Raw genomic sequence first — 12,597 nt, 5'->3', positions numbered from 1 at the left:
GAGTGGAAACTGTGGTTCTCACACTTTTTCACATCAAAAACCCCTAAACTGACACATATTAGACCATAGAGATTAAACCATAAGATTTTATCCCAGGGTCCCTCATAGGATCATATTTTTGCTTTTATGTGTTTTATTACAAAAAGTAGGCTACATGAAACACATGACCAAAATAGTCATACATTCTGTCATTATTTTACTTATGGAGGGAATTATAGTGAAAATACATCTGTATGAAGATTTAAATGTCAGGAACATTCACATGTATATCATCTCAGGAACGTCTGTATATTTCACATTTATACATTGAAGATTTATTTACTCAAAGGTCCAGTTTACTGTAGGCCTATATCATATTTTATTGTATTCATTTTATCCTATTTTGTCTTGCCTTACTGTGCTGCTGTGTCAAATTGAACCTCTCCCAAGGGGGATCAATAAATATCCATCTTATCTTCTCTGAAATATAGTGGAGTGAAATTATGAAGCACCATAAAACTCAAGTAAAGTACAAGTATATGTGTATATGTATATGTCTTAGTTTTATTACAGTAAGTGTATCAAACCTTTGACCAAAATAATCACACATTATGTTACTTATTGATGGAATTATGGTGAAAATAAATCATTACACTTTTTGCTTTCCCTCTGAAATATAGTGGGGTTGGAAGTATGAAGTAGCATACTGAAGTAAAGTAAAAGTACTTCATGATTGTACTTGAGTGCAGTACTGTAGGTTGTATTTGAGTGCAGTACTTCATGGTTATACTCAGTGCAGTACTGTATGTTGTACTCAGTGCAGTACTTCATGGTTATACTCAGTGCAGTACTGTAGGTTGTATTTGAGTGCAGTACTTCATGGTTATACTCAGTGCAGTACTGTAGGTTGTACTTGAGTGCAGTACTTCATGGTTATACTCAGTGCAGTACTGTATGTTGTACTCAGTACAGTACTGTATGTTGCATTCAGTGCAGTACTATATGTTGTATTCAGTGCAGTACTGTATGTTGTACTCAGTGCAGTACTGTAGGTTGTATTCAGTGCAGTACTGTATGTTGTACTCAGTGCAGTACTGTATGTTGTACTCAGTGCAGTACTGTATGTTGTACTCAGTGCAGTACTGTATGTTGTACTCAGTGCAGTACTGTATGTTGTACTCAGTGCAGTACTGTATGTTGTACTCAGTGCAGTACTGTATGTTGTACTCAGTGCAGTACTGTAAGCAGCCTACATGCATGCAGTGAGTTCCTGTGTGTCTCTGTGGGCAGGACCGTACAGTGATCTCTCCCGGTGAGGAGCAGCCCTGCTCACAGCGGACCGGACCGCCGCGCAGGAAAATAGACTCATCGCTGCTAGTAACCCAACTTTTTTTTATTATTATTTAACAAAAAGAAAAAAGGGCTTAACATGTCTCTGCAAACTGGACGGGATGGTCGCAGAGTGGAGGGATCGTGCCATGACATTACAGCACCGTGTTGTTGTTGATGTAGCTTTGAGTTTTGAGTTATTATGCTCTCTCGAAAGAAAAGTAAAAACGAAGCGTCTAAACCAGCCGAGGTACACGGGAAATATGTGAAGAAGGAAACATCGCCTCTCCTCAGAAGTAAGCGACTTAAAAAATTGTTAGCCTGCTAGCTCACAGTTAGCATTACAGCTAGCCTGGTTATAAACATTTAACTTTTAAAAATACAAATACAGTAGTTACTTAACAATAACCAACATGCTGTGGTGAATGTGTGGAAATATGTTGTGTCACTGTTGTATCTTATACGTTTGTTAATATTTGTTTAATCGATGTTTTTTGTAGCTTCATCGCAACAAAAACAAGCAGCTAACCAGGTCTGATGCTAACTAAAATGTTGTGCTGCCTTCAAGTCAGCTGGGATATCTAAACTTTAACTTCTTATATAACCCTAACCACCCCGAAAGTTAGCAAATATACTGAACTAATTAATTAAATATATATTAGGGTTGTATAAGCTTTATTTCTAATAGTTTTCTGAAGTTATAGCCAGTGTAGAGGTGTTGCTGAAAAAGTCATTTGTTGCTGCTGAGCTGACGTCTGTCCATTGAATGTGTCATCTGCTCTGGGATCTTTGAATTGATGTTAAACAAACTTTTATTAAGGGAAAACTGCATTAATCTAACATATAGACATGTAATTTGCTTTATATTGTTATGCATCTTACTGGTGTTGACTTTAATTATAGCAGAAATGGTGGAAGAAGTGATCAGAGTAGTAATGTAAAGGACAGGTTCATAGTTTTTCAAAGTATGTCTTAACCCTTACATACATGTTCAGGGTCAAATTTGACACATTTTTACATCCAAGAGCTGTAAAAGTACTTTTTTCTTCCCCTAATGTGACCCAGAATATTCAAAAAAAGAAAATATATATATGTTTATTTGTGACTGATGAGGTCCTTATGAATGATTGGTGCCTCAGAAGTTTGATATAGAGACTAATTGTGTGATGAAATACGGTGACGGCTCAGTATGTGAGGGTTAAACCATACTCAAAAGTAGATATACGGTCTGTTATAGTCTTTTTTTAGTGCCAATTTCCCTCTTTTTGTTACTATACTTCCACCACAGCTTAAATGAGAAACACAAAGAGGGAATTCGATGCTAAAAAGACTGTAAATGTGTCAGATATCCACTTGATATAACAAACTGAGCTGCTGACGCCTCATACAAGCTTCACATTAACTTTTAAATGACTGTGTGGACACGCTGTGGATTTTGTCCCTCATCACTTACATTGAAAGCACATTTGAAGGAGATTTTTTTAATAGTCGGTATGAACAGAAGGAATGATTACAGCGAGGAAAACCTCTTTCAATGTTCATGTGTTTTAAGACAGACTTGAAAGATTATAAAGCCATCCTTTAAGTAAAAGTATGAAAGTATTGTCAGCAACATGAATGTTATCAGAAGTACGTAGTATGCAGACATTATTTTAACTATTATTGATGTATTAAACTGTTAGTAACGTTTTAAGAGTGTAATTGGTGAAGGTGGAGCTATTTTTTTTACTACTACGATTAGTAGATTAATCGATTATCTTGATTATCTTTTTTGAGTAATGCCTAAATTCTCTTTTTCCACCTTAAATATGAATATTTTCTGGTGTCTTTAGTCCTCTATGATAGCACACTGAGTTGTGGACTGCTGACTGAGACAAAAGGCATTTTAGGTTACATCTGTGACCTTAGGAAACAGTGACCAGCACTTTATGACATTTTAAAGACCAAATGACTAGTCCAGTAATTGAGAAAATAATTTACAGATTAGTCAGCAATGGAAATATTCATTAGCTGCAGCCCGACTTCACTGCATTTACTGTTCAGTAGTTGATTACACACAATAATAACATATTAGATTTACATTTTTCTGCAGAGTAACGATAGATGTTAAACGTTTAGGATTTGTTGGTTGGAGTTTGTAAACCAACAACAGAAGTAATGCTAGACAGCGACACCCTGAAGCGTGCTGAATGCAGCAAAATAATAAGAAACTACAGTTTATAGAGTATTTATAAAGTCTTTGTAGATAAATACACTGATACACGCTTCTAGTGGATTATTTTTGAACGAGTCTATTCATTGTTTTTTAAAGAAAATCCTGCATAGTATGACTTTTAAATATAGTGAAGTAAAAAGTACAATATAAAGTATAAAATAGCATAAAATGGAAATACACAAGTAAAGTATATGTGCCTCTAAATTGTACTTAACTACATTATTTGGTCACTGCCTGTTGATGCTGCTGATGTATAGCTGAGTTGAGTCGGTGACCGTTTTTGACACTTAAACTCTTCACCTGGTTGCAGATCTTATGCCCTCTTTCATCCGCCATGGACCCACTATTCCCAGACGCACAGAGGTCCCTCTTCCAGATATGGGGCCCTCTTCCTACCCTGTGGCCCCCAGCCGGGAGCCCGTGGTGTCCCGCAACAAGAGCTTCCTCCGTGCCCCCGTGCAGAGGCCTCCTCATGAGGTGGCCCGAAGAGAGAGCCACCGTATGTCAGCACCTCCGTACCTGCCTCGCAGTCTGGGAGACCAGCCTCACGAGTACGGGGGCTCCTCACAGTCCTTCCTCACAGACGTGAGCCCCATGTCTGAGAACGGAGACGCTGCCCGCTATTATTACCCCTCTGAACCTTACTATGAGAACCAACAGCAACAGCAGCAACAGCAACAGCAACAGCAACAACAGCAACAGCAACAACAGCAGCAGCAACAACAGCAGCAACAACAGCAACAGCAACAGCAACAGCAGCAGCAGCAGCAGCAGCGCCAGCCCAGGAGGGTCCCAGACCGCTTTCCTGAGGACTATAGATACTATGAGCACAATGAACACAACTTCCAAAGAGTTCCACGACAGCACACTCCCCCGGCTCCAAGTAGACCCCCTTCAGGTAAACATGGACTCTGTTTTGACCTTTTTACTTTTTACAGTATTGGTCTAAAGCTGCAACAAGCAATCAGTCAATAGAAAGTTAATCAAAAAATCGTTTTAATCGTTTTTTTTAAGCAGAAATGCCAAATTTTCTGGTTGAAGCTTCTCAGATTTGATGATTTGAAGCTTTTCTGTGTCACACATGATAGTAAACTGAATATCTTTGGATTTTTTAATGTTGATCAGGCAACACATTGGACATTTGAAGATATTTTTCACTATTTTCTGACATTTTACAGACAAAATGATGAATTGGGAAAATAATTGTCAGGTAATTGATCCTGTAGCAGCCCTGTATTAGTCGAACATTTCTTCTAGAGGCCACAAGATATTAAGTTTTAAGTTTTGACATGAAAATGGAAGAAAAGGAGTAAAAAAATGTTACACAGGACTGAAATTGCAGGCTCTAGTTGCACATGAGTTTGGAAACTATGTGACAGGCAGTTGTTTTAGCATCTTGAGGGACTAAAACTCAAATCTTTATGTTTTTTTTTATCAATAAATTCTGAGGTATGAAAGTGGAGAATTGATGTTTGAGGAGAAAGAAAATTGCACCAGAAAGTCTACAACCTCTACAGATATGTCTTGTAGGGGTTTTTAAGGAAGTATTGATCAACATTTCTGTCCATAACAAATATTAAAGTTAAAATAAAGTAGCTATATTAATGTATGACTCCTTTTTGAAACCATGAAATAATATGGATGAGTTTAGGACGACTCACAGGGACTCTGACAGAAAATCAGGCCCAAAAGAAAGATTTTACTTCAGTTCGTCAGAGGGATTAAATATTTTTTTTATTTTGCGCTCTGCTGTAAACTTCACGGTGACACGACTGTGTAATTTTCACGAGATTAAAAGTTTTGCGGGGTCACAGGAATTTAGAGAACCTTTTATTTAGTGGGCGACTTGTCAACGGCGCTCACACAGTGTCGTATTATGTCAGCCCTGCCGATCACGTCTCTTGTTTGGGTTGAAGTTAAACAAGCTTTACGGGCTCGGCATTTTCACCTCCTCCTGTTTGCTGAATCTTTCTGCCAGCAAACCAGCAATTTACACACCGCCCCCAGTCAAATGTCTCAGCCTCACTCTGCTCACTGCTATGAATCATCCGTGCGCTGAGGTGCCGCTCTTTGTATGTTCACAGTGCACACATAAGGTTAATGCTGTAATCAGAGATGTTTTGAAGGAGTCATACACCTAAACTTGGCTGATGGCCCCTTTTCATTAACCAGCGTTATGTTTACACTGTAAAAACTTTACTGTTCGCAAATTTAGTTTTAAAATACTCTAACATATGTATTTCTGTACTCCTTATATTTACTGAAAATAAATCAGGCAGTTTATAAGTGTTTATTCAGAATGGAAAAAAAGCATGGCTTTAAAAAACTCTACTTAAAAATATGAGGAAAAGTTAGAGCTGCAACAATTAATCGATTAGTTGACCTACAGAAAATTCTTTGCCAACTATATTGATAATGGGATAATGGTATCAGTCATATTTCAAGCATTTCTGGTTGCAGTTTCCCGAATGTGATGATTCGCTGTTTTTCTTCCTCATGTTTAACAGTGAACTGCGTATCTCAAAGTTTCGGGCTGTTAGTCAGACAAAACGAGCAAATAGAAGACATCACTGAGGCTTATAAGAAACTGTGAATGTAATGTTTTCACTATTTTTTGAACGTTTCGTCGAAGATAATCAGAAAATCATAAACACTGTGTATTTACATTTTTTTTTCATTAACCCTGCATCATAATTGTGAGCATGACACATGATTAGCAGCTCATTTTTTGTCTCCTTCTTCACTTTCTAGGAAGTACTTCAGTTTCAGTAAAGTGCTGGTGTTAGCATTTTCTCTCGGTAGAAATAAAACAACTTTAAGAATAAAATCCAGTTTAACCTCCTTAATAATTTTGAGGAAACTGGAAGACTCAATGAGAAAACAAAGAGCAGTATCCCTAAATGGATCTATTGTCAATAATTGGTGTTTGAGATCATGTTTTTCTTCAACACAAAGTCGCCCACTTTGTTTCCTTCTTAACTGCTGAATCACCGTTTGTAAATGTAGTAAACTCGTCTCGACTGTACCCAGTAAAATTCCTGTTATGCATTGAGCTTTAGTCTGCAGTGAGTATGGCCGGCTGCCATGTTTCTAAAGAAAAAGGGCAGAGATGATGATGATGATGAGGTGGAGGAAAAGGAGGAGGAGGAGAACATTTCTGCGGAACACTCTCACATTCCCGTCCCTTCACTCAGCAGCTGGCAGAGAGCTGCGGCTCTCTGTTGCTGTCACTCTCATGCAGAATTTATCAGATTGAAGCGGCCATTTTGCCGAGATTCTTCATCCTCTGCGCATTCTCGTGTGTTTTCAACACTTTCTGGGTCCCTCCAGGCTCGTTCTTTTGACTCATAATAGTTCTCACTCCTACACCTAATTTGTTCACACAGCTGTTGGCAGAATTCCTCCGCTGACATTATTCACCAATAAAAAAGAACAAAACCTGTCGAACAAACCGGCTCTGCTGTCTGAGTATTTGGGAATTTGGGAGTTTGGTGGTTTGTCATCATCCAGTGAAAGAGCGTCTGTGTATGCAGAGATCTCTCCACCTTCCTGTCTGAATGTAACAACACTCCCATTTCCTACCATTCATCACACAATGTCGGTCAGAATAAGATGCTCTGTCACTATGGTCAGAGAGTCAGAGGGATTAGGAAACATTGTCCACAATCACTGCAATACTTAAAACTGCATCAGTCATGTTTTAAGTGGTGATTCAATACATTCCTCTCTTATCCTGCTGTGTGCACAGTTGCCAAATCAGAACGACCTTTTTAAATGCTACACATTCCTCTCCTTTAAATGACAGTTTCCCACACATGATGTTTTTAAGTAGTCTCCCAAAATATTTCCGCTTTCCCGGAGGCTCTGTGTTCTGGCAGCTGCTCGGCTGTATGTTTGGTCAGACATCTCTCCCTCTCCCTCTAGGTTTCTAAAAAGAAATGTTTGTTTTCCTCAGGCATAGGTCGAATACAGGCCAAGTCCCTGGGGAACCTCTCCAGTCTGACGGGAGAGGACCTCCCTCTTCCGGCCGGCTGGACCGTCGACTGGACCATCCGTGGCAGGAAGTACTACATCGACCACAACACTAACACTACACACTGGAGCCACCCTCTAGAGAGGGAAGGGCTCCCTCCAGGCTGGGAGAAGGTGGAGTCGGCTGAGTTCGGGGTCTACTATGTGGATCACATCAACAAGAGGGCACAGTATCGTCACCCCTGTGCTCCGAGGTACGTGTTTAATGTGAAAACTGAAGTTTCCCACGCTTATGATAATACATTTTTTAATCGCCCCCTTTAAGCCCTGAATGCTACTTCTTCCTAAACTATTTAAAATCTGTTGTCTAGATTATTTTAATGTGGTTGAAAAGATGTAAATACTTATATTCTATCGGTCTGTTTCAGTGTGCCTCGCTACGATCAGCCCCCACCGTTACCACCTCCTGTGACCTATCAGCCGCGTCCTGCGGAGAGGAACCAGCCGGTGCTGGTGCCAGCTAACCCGTACCACACAGCCGAGATCCCAGACTGGCTGCAGGTGTATGCACGCGCCCCCCTCAAGTGAGTATTAGTAGTATTTTCATCACTGTTTAGTCTGCCAGTTATTTTCAGGAAAATGATGAAAAAGCCTGCTACTGAAGACACATCTGGAACAAAAAACCTAAATCTGTGAAAAGCCAGAAGAAAGTCCACACACTGTAGCTCCCAATGCAGGTATAGTTTTAATGGGATATCAAGAGTGACGTTGTCTGAAGAAGAACAAGATGCTCGAAACGTCACTCTTGATATGCCATTAAAACTATATCTGCATTGGGAGCTACAGTGTGCAGACTTTCTTGTGCTTTTCACCAAAGGCAAAAGTGACGTCTTCAACTTGCTCGTTTTGTCCTAAACCCAAAAAATATTCATATTACTATTATAAAAAAAACTAGAAAGAGCAATAAATCCTCACATTTGTGAAGTTAGAACTAGGAAATATTTGGTAATTATGATTAATTGTCAACAAATTTCATGTTCAGAGCCAAACCAACAACGAACTGATCCTACAATACCTAAAAGTATTGTGTCTTGTATCCAAAATGTGATTACTGTTATTAGTCTTTGGAGCCGTTTTATAAACCCACAGGATGGTAATGGAGGTCCATGTCACAGAGAAATGAGATATCAGACTTACATAATACTTGTAAGGATTGATTGGTTGTTGGTTTGGCTCTGCACATTAGATTTATTGACAATTAGAAAAATATAGAAAATCTCCAGCTACATCCTTTAACATCAGCTTGTGACTACTTTTATTGGCCCTTTGCTACCTCTTATGTCATATTACCAACACCCACTGATGATTTGCTTCACCGCCCTTGGAAACCAGTAGAAATGTGTATTGTGTTTTATGTTTATGTGTGATATAAATAAACCACTCATCCAAATAACACAATTGAATCTCTTCCTTTCTCCATCAAGGTATGACCACATCTTGAAGTGGGAGTTGTTCCAGCTGGCAGACCTGGACACGTACCAGGGAATGCTGAAGCTGCTGTTCATGAAGGAGCTGGAGCACATCGTCAAATCCTACGAGGCGTACCGGCAGGCGCTGCTGTCCGAGGTGGAGGCTCGCAAACAGCGGCAGCAGTGGTACGCCCAGCAGCCCAACAAGAACTTCATAGGGAACATGTGATATGTGTGTGTGTGCGTGTGTGTGTGTGTGTGTGTGTGTGCAGTGGGGACTCCATCGCTGCCACACCTCTCTGAGGTTCCCACAGTTTGGGAGCGGTCAGGGTTTCCTTTGAAATCATGATTGACTCTTAATTGCCTCTTTTTACCAAACACATCTGTGCCTTCGCTTAATCCAAATATATCAGCCAGGAAGTCAAGACGCACATTGGTGGTGTTGGGGGTTGGTGGGGGTGGGGGTTCCTCTGAAGCCCCTTTATCCCCCCTTCCCCCTCCTCAATGTGACACTCAATGTATGAATGACTGTGTGACTGAAAAGAAAAAAAAACTCCAATGAAGAAAATGAAAAACCTATAATGTGCTACATCTGGGGAGACTGCTTGTGGTGCCATTTACAGCCACTGCCCTGAGAGCTGAATTGCTGTATGGATTTTTTGTTTTAAAGACTGAGGAGTACAGTCTGAAAAAAACTCTGGATATTTGTTCAAAAACATCCTGAGATTGTGCCTTTTTTTTTTTTTTTTTTTTTTAATAACATTAAACGCAGCATTTCTACAATGTCAGCTCATATCGTGTATACACCAGCTACTCCGTCGTTTTTTCCTGCAGGAGAAAAAGACAGGCAGCTTCTTCTAATTTGTTTCCGTATTAAAATACTTTTTTCCTTTTTGCTTTTGTTACCCTCATAAACTGAAACCACACTTTTTTCTACATTAAACAAAAAAAAGTGTGCATTGTTCCTTTTTAAAAAAAATGACATATCCTTAATAAGACAATCCACCAAAACTTTATCAGATATTTAAGTTTTGATATGAAACACGTCTTTATTTAAAGACCTTGTCGGATGAAGCATCACATTTGATGCAGTGGTTTGAGCATCTCGCGGCTCTCGGCATTACTGTAAGTCAGGAATATTCTTGTGTGTGTTTATATAATGAAACATAAATAAGCTACTGGAACTTTTTTTTAAAAAAACACTTCAGAAGACATTTAAGTTTGCCAAACAAGTGCAATTCTCCTTGTTTCATTCTTTCTGGATATTTCTTGCCTCGGTAATGCCTTATTTTTTTATGGACTGACACGTCTCTCTCTTCTGTGATTAAATTGAAGTGCAGATTCTTGAAAGCTTATTCTACTGATCACCGATCAATCGCACACTTTTAAGATACTCAGAAGTGTCTTTAAGCCATAGGTTTTGTCTAGTTGAGGCCGGTGCTAGTTTTCTACAATTATTTTTCACTCGTGGTAGGAAATATAAGTAGTTTATAACACTATTACCTTTTTACAGTTGCGTTCAGGTCTCTTCTTAAACTACCAGGAACTTTACTTACAGCAAGAATAAGAAATACAAGTGTTTGAACTCTTTAAAGAGTGTTTGATCGGTGGACAGTAGAGTAGGTTTATCGAGAATCTCAGCTTTTTTGTTTCATGACTCCTTCTCTGTGCAGGAAGGTCTCAGTTGCATCTTTTCAGAATGGTTTCACCGGTTTGTACATACATAATTTTGTGGATTGCAAATACAGGAAATAAGCAATAAAGTCTGCAGTGAATAAAACAAATACCCTTTGAGACAACGCCTGTTTCCTCTTGCTACACTTTCACACAGACACACACGTCCTCAACAAACACTTTTTACAATGTAAAGTAACTGAATATAATGCTGATTATTGAGCATAACAAATTACTGAAGTCTGCTTTTCATTAATTTGGTCCAACTTTATTAGATATTATTTCTTTGTAACTGAAATCTTGCGATGCGTGTGCTGAAACGTAGCAGTGTTGACTTGGAAGAGGCTGATTCATTTGACCTGTCAGTACACTCGGGCTCCCACGATATCCGGGGTTGATTTATGTGGATGAGGGCGGCTTTAGGAATGAATTGTTTAATCCAAGTTATTCACTTTTCTATCTTTCTTTTTGTTAAACTCATTAAATCTTGAATTAATAGTCAATTTGGAGTTTTAATGCAACGAAAACCTAAACAAACGCCACTTTGTTGACATGAATGGACAAAATGTTTCAAACGGTCGTGAAAGAAATGTGATTTTTTTTTTTTTTTTTTAAACTCACGCTAGATGGTTCTTTGTGTAGAGGCCTCACTCACGTTGATTATACACTGTGGAAGACTGGAGAAGCCACTCTGCTGCAGTGCCTTTAAATTTTCAACCTTTGAGGTCAAACCTCAGTATAAACTTGCTAAATATGCATGACAGTGTTCCTGTACTGTCAGTGACCAGACGCGCACACATGGGGGAAGGAAGGAGAAAAATAAAATAAAAGAACATTTTTTGACACTGCAGCTGGATGTAATGCAGATATTTTTTAACAGTGCTATGATTCAGGGTTATTCAATGAGCTCAAAACAATAATCACAGTTTTACAAACGTACAGTAACAGTCTACGAAGCCAAAAGTGTTCAAACACCGAAAAAAAGTGCTGTCACCAATACGAGCCTTTTTAGTTTTACGAATGCAAGCTGTTTTGTCGGAGGGGGGGGGGCACAAATAAAAATCGGGGCCGGTCCTTTTTTTTTACCATGCAACTTTTTTTTCCTTTTTTACTTACAGATGATTCAATTTAAGTGTGTGAAGATGATGAAAGAGATCTGGAATGAGGATCCTTTCCAAAAAAACAAAAAAACAGGCCGGTCGCCCCGCCTAATAACATCTAGCTTTGATTCCTCGGTGGCCGCAGAATAGCTACATTCCTCGGATTTGCTCGAACATTCAGAGAGAAACACAACAATGGTTTCAGCTGCCACCTCTACATCACAATGCAAACCAAACGACACTCTTTCCCTTCAACAACCTCAAAGCCCAAACACGTATAGAGCATCACTGGGGACGCTGCCTAATTACAAAACTGCAAGCAAGGACTATAAAGTGAGAGTCAGCTATGTTGTGTAAACTTTAAACCATTGTGTGTGTGTCATTGTGTGTGTGTGTGTATGTGTGTGTGTGTTTTTCTTTTTTTTTGTGTGTGTTATTTGAAAGTACATGCCAGCACAAAGCGTATCTCCTCATCCAGAAGTCTGTCAAAAAGTAACACCAACCTCCAAAATCAAACAAATATACTGTGTACAACTAATGAATGTGCCATAGTAGCCAGGCTGTGAATTGATGTGAAATCTTTTCTTTTTTTTTTTTTTTTACATGTTATGGCACGATATCACTTTGTCACAACTATTAAAACTCAATTATTATTATTTTTTAAAAAGGTATACCTGGTTTTTAAGAGCGTAAAGATGACAGACATTAACCATTTACCATGCTGATGACTCTTGTAACGCTTCATTATTTAACATACAGCACATATTTTGGCTTTCAAACAACATGTGTGTATTCTTATAAACAGCACTAAACTTCAAAGAACGGAAACAATTAAGTCACAAATGGGGATTTAACAGAT

At 39.0% G+C, this 12,597-nt stretch overlaps 1 protein-coding gene across 2 annotated transcripts; it reads left to right on the top strand.

Moving 5' to 3' along the window:
* The first annotated feature begins 1,286 nt into the window (after positions 1-1,286).
* sav1 (salvador family WW domain containing protein 1) lies at positions 1,287-10,763 on the top strand. Of its 2 annotated transcripts, XM_062440127.1 has the most exons (6): positions 1,287-1,604; positions 3,834-4,191; positions 4,312-4,375; positions 7,448-7,749; positions 7,924-8,079; positions 8,980-10,763. In XM_062440127.1, the coding sequence occupies exons 1-6, from the start codon at positions 1,511-1,513 to the stop codon at positions 9,191-9,193; spliced, it is 1,188 nt and encodes a 395-aa protein (XP_062296111.1). In that variant the 5' UTR covers positions 1,287-1,510; the 3' UTR covers positions 9,194-10,763. The 2 variants fall into 2 exon arrangements, with proteins under 2 accessions (XP_062296111.1, XP_062296110.1); XM_062440126.1 differs by having other exon boundaries at positions 3,834-4,421; positions 7,479-7,749.
* Positions 10,764-12,597: the final 1,834 nt, after the last annotated feature.

Source organism: Scomber scombrus, chromosome 19 (assembly GCF_963691925.1).
Source record: "Scomber scombrus chromosome 19, fScoSco1.1, whole genome shotgun sequence".
Classification (NCBI taxonomy): domain Eukaryota; kingdom Metazoa; phylum Chordata; class Actinopteri; order Scombriformes; family Scombridae; genus Scomber; species Scomber scombrus.
This window is presented reverse-complemented; position numbering and strand designations above follow the sequence as displayed.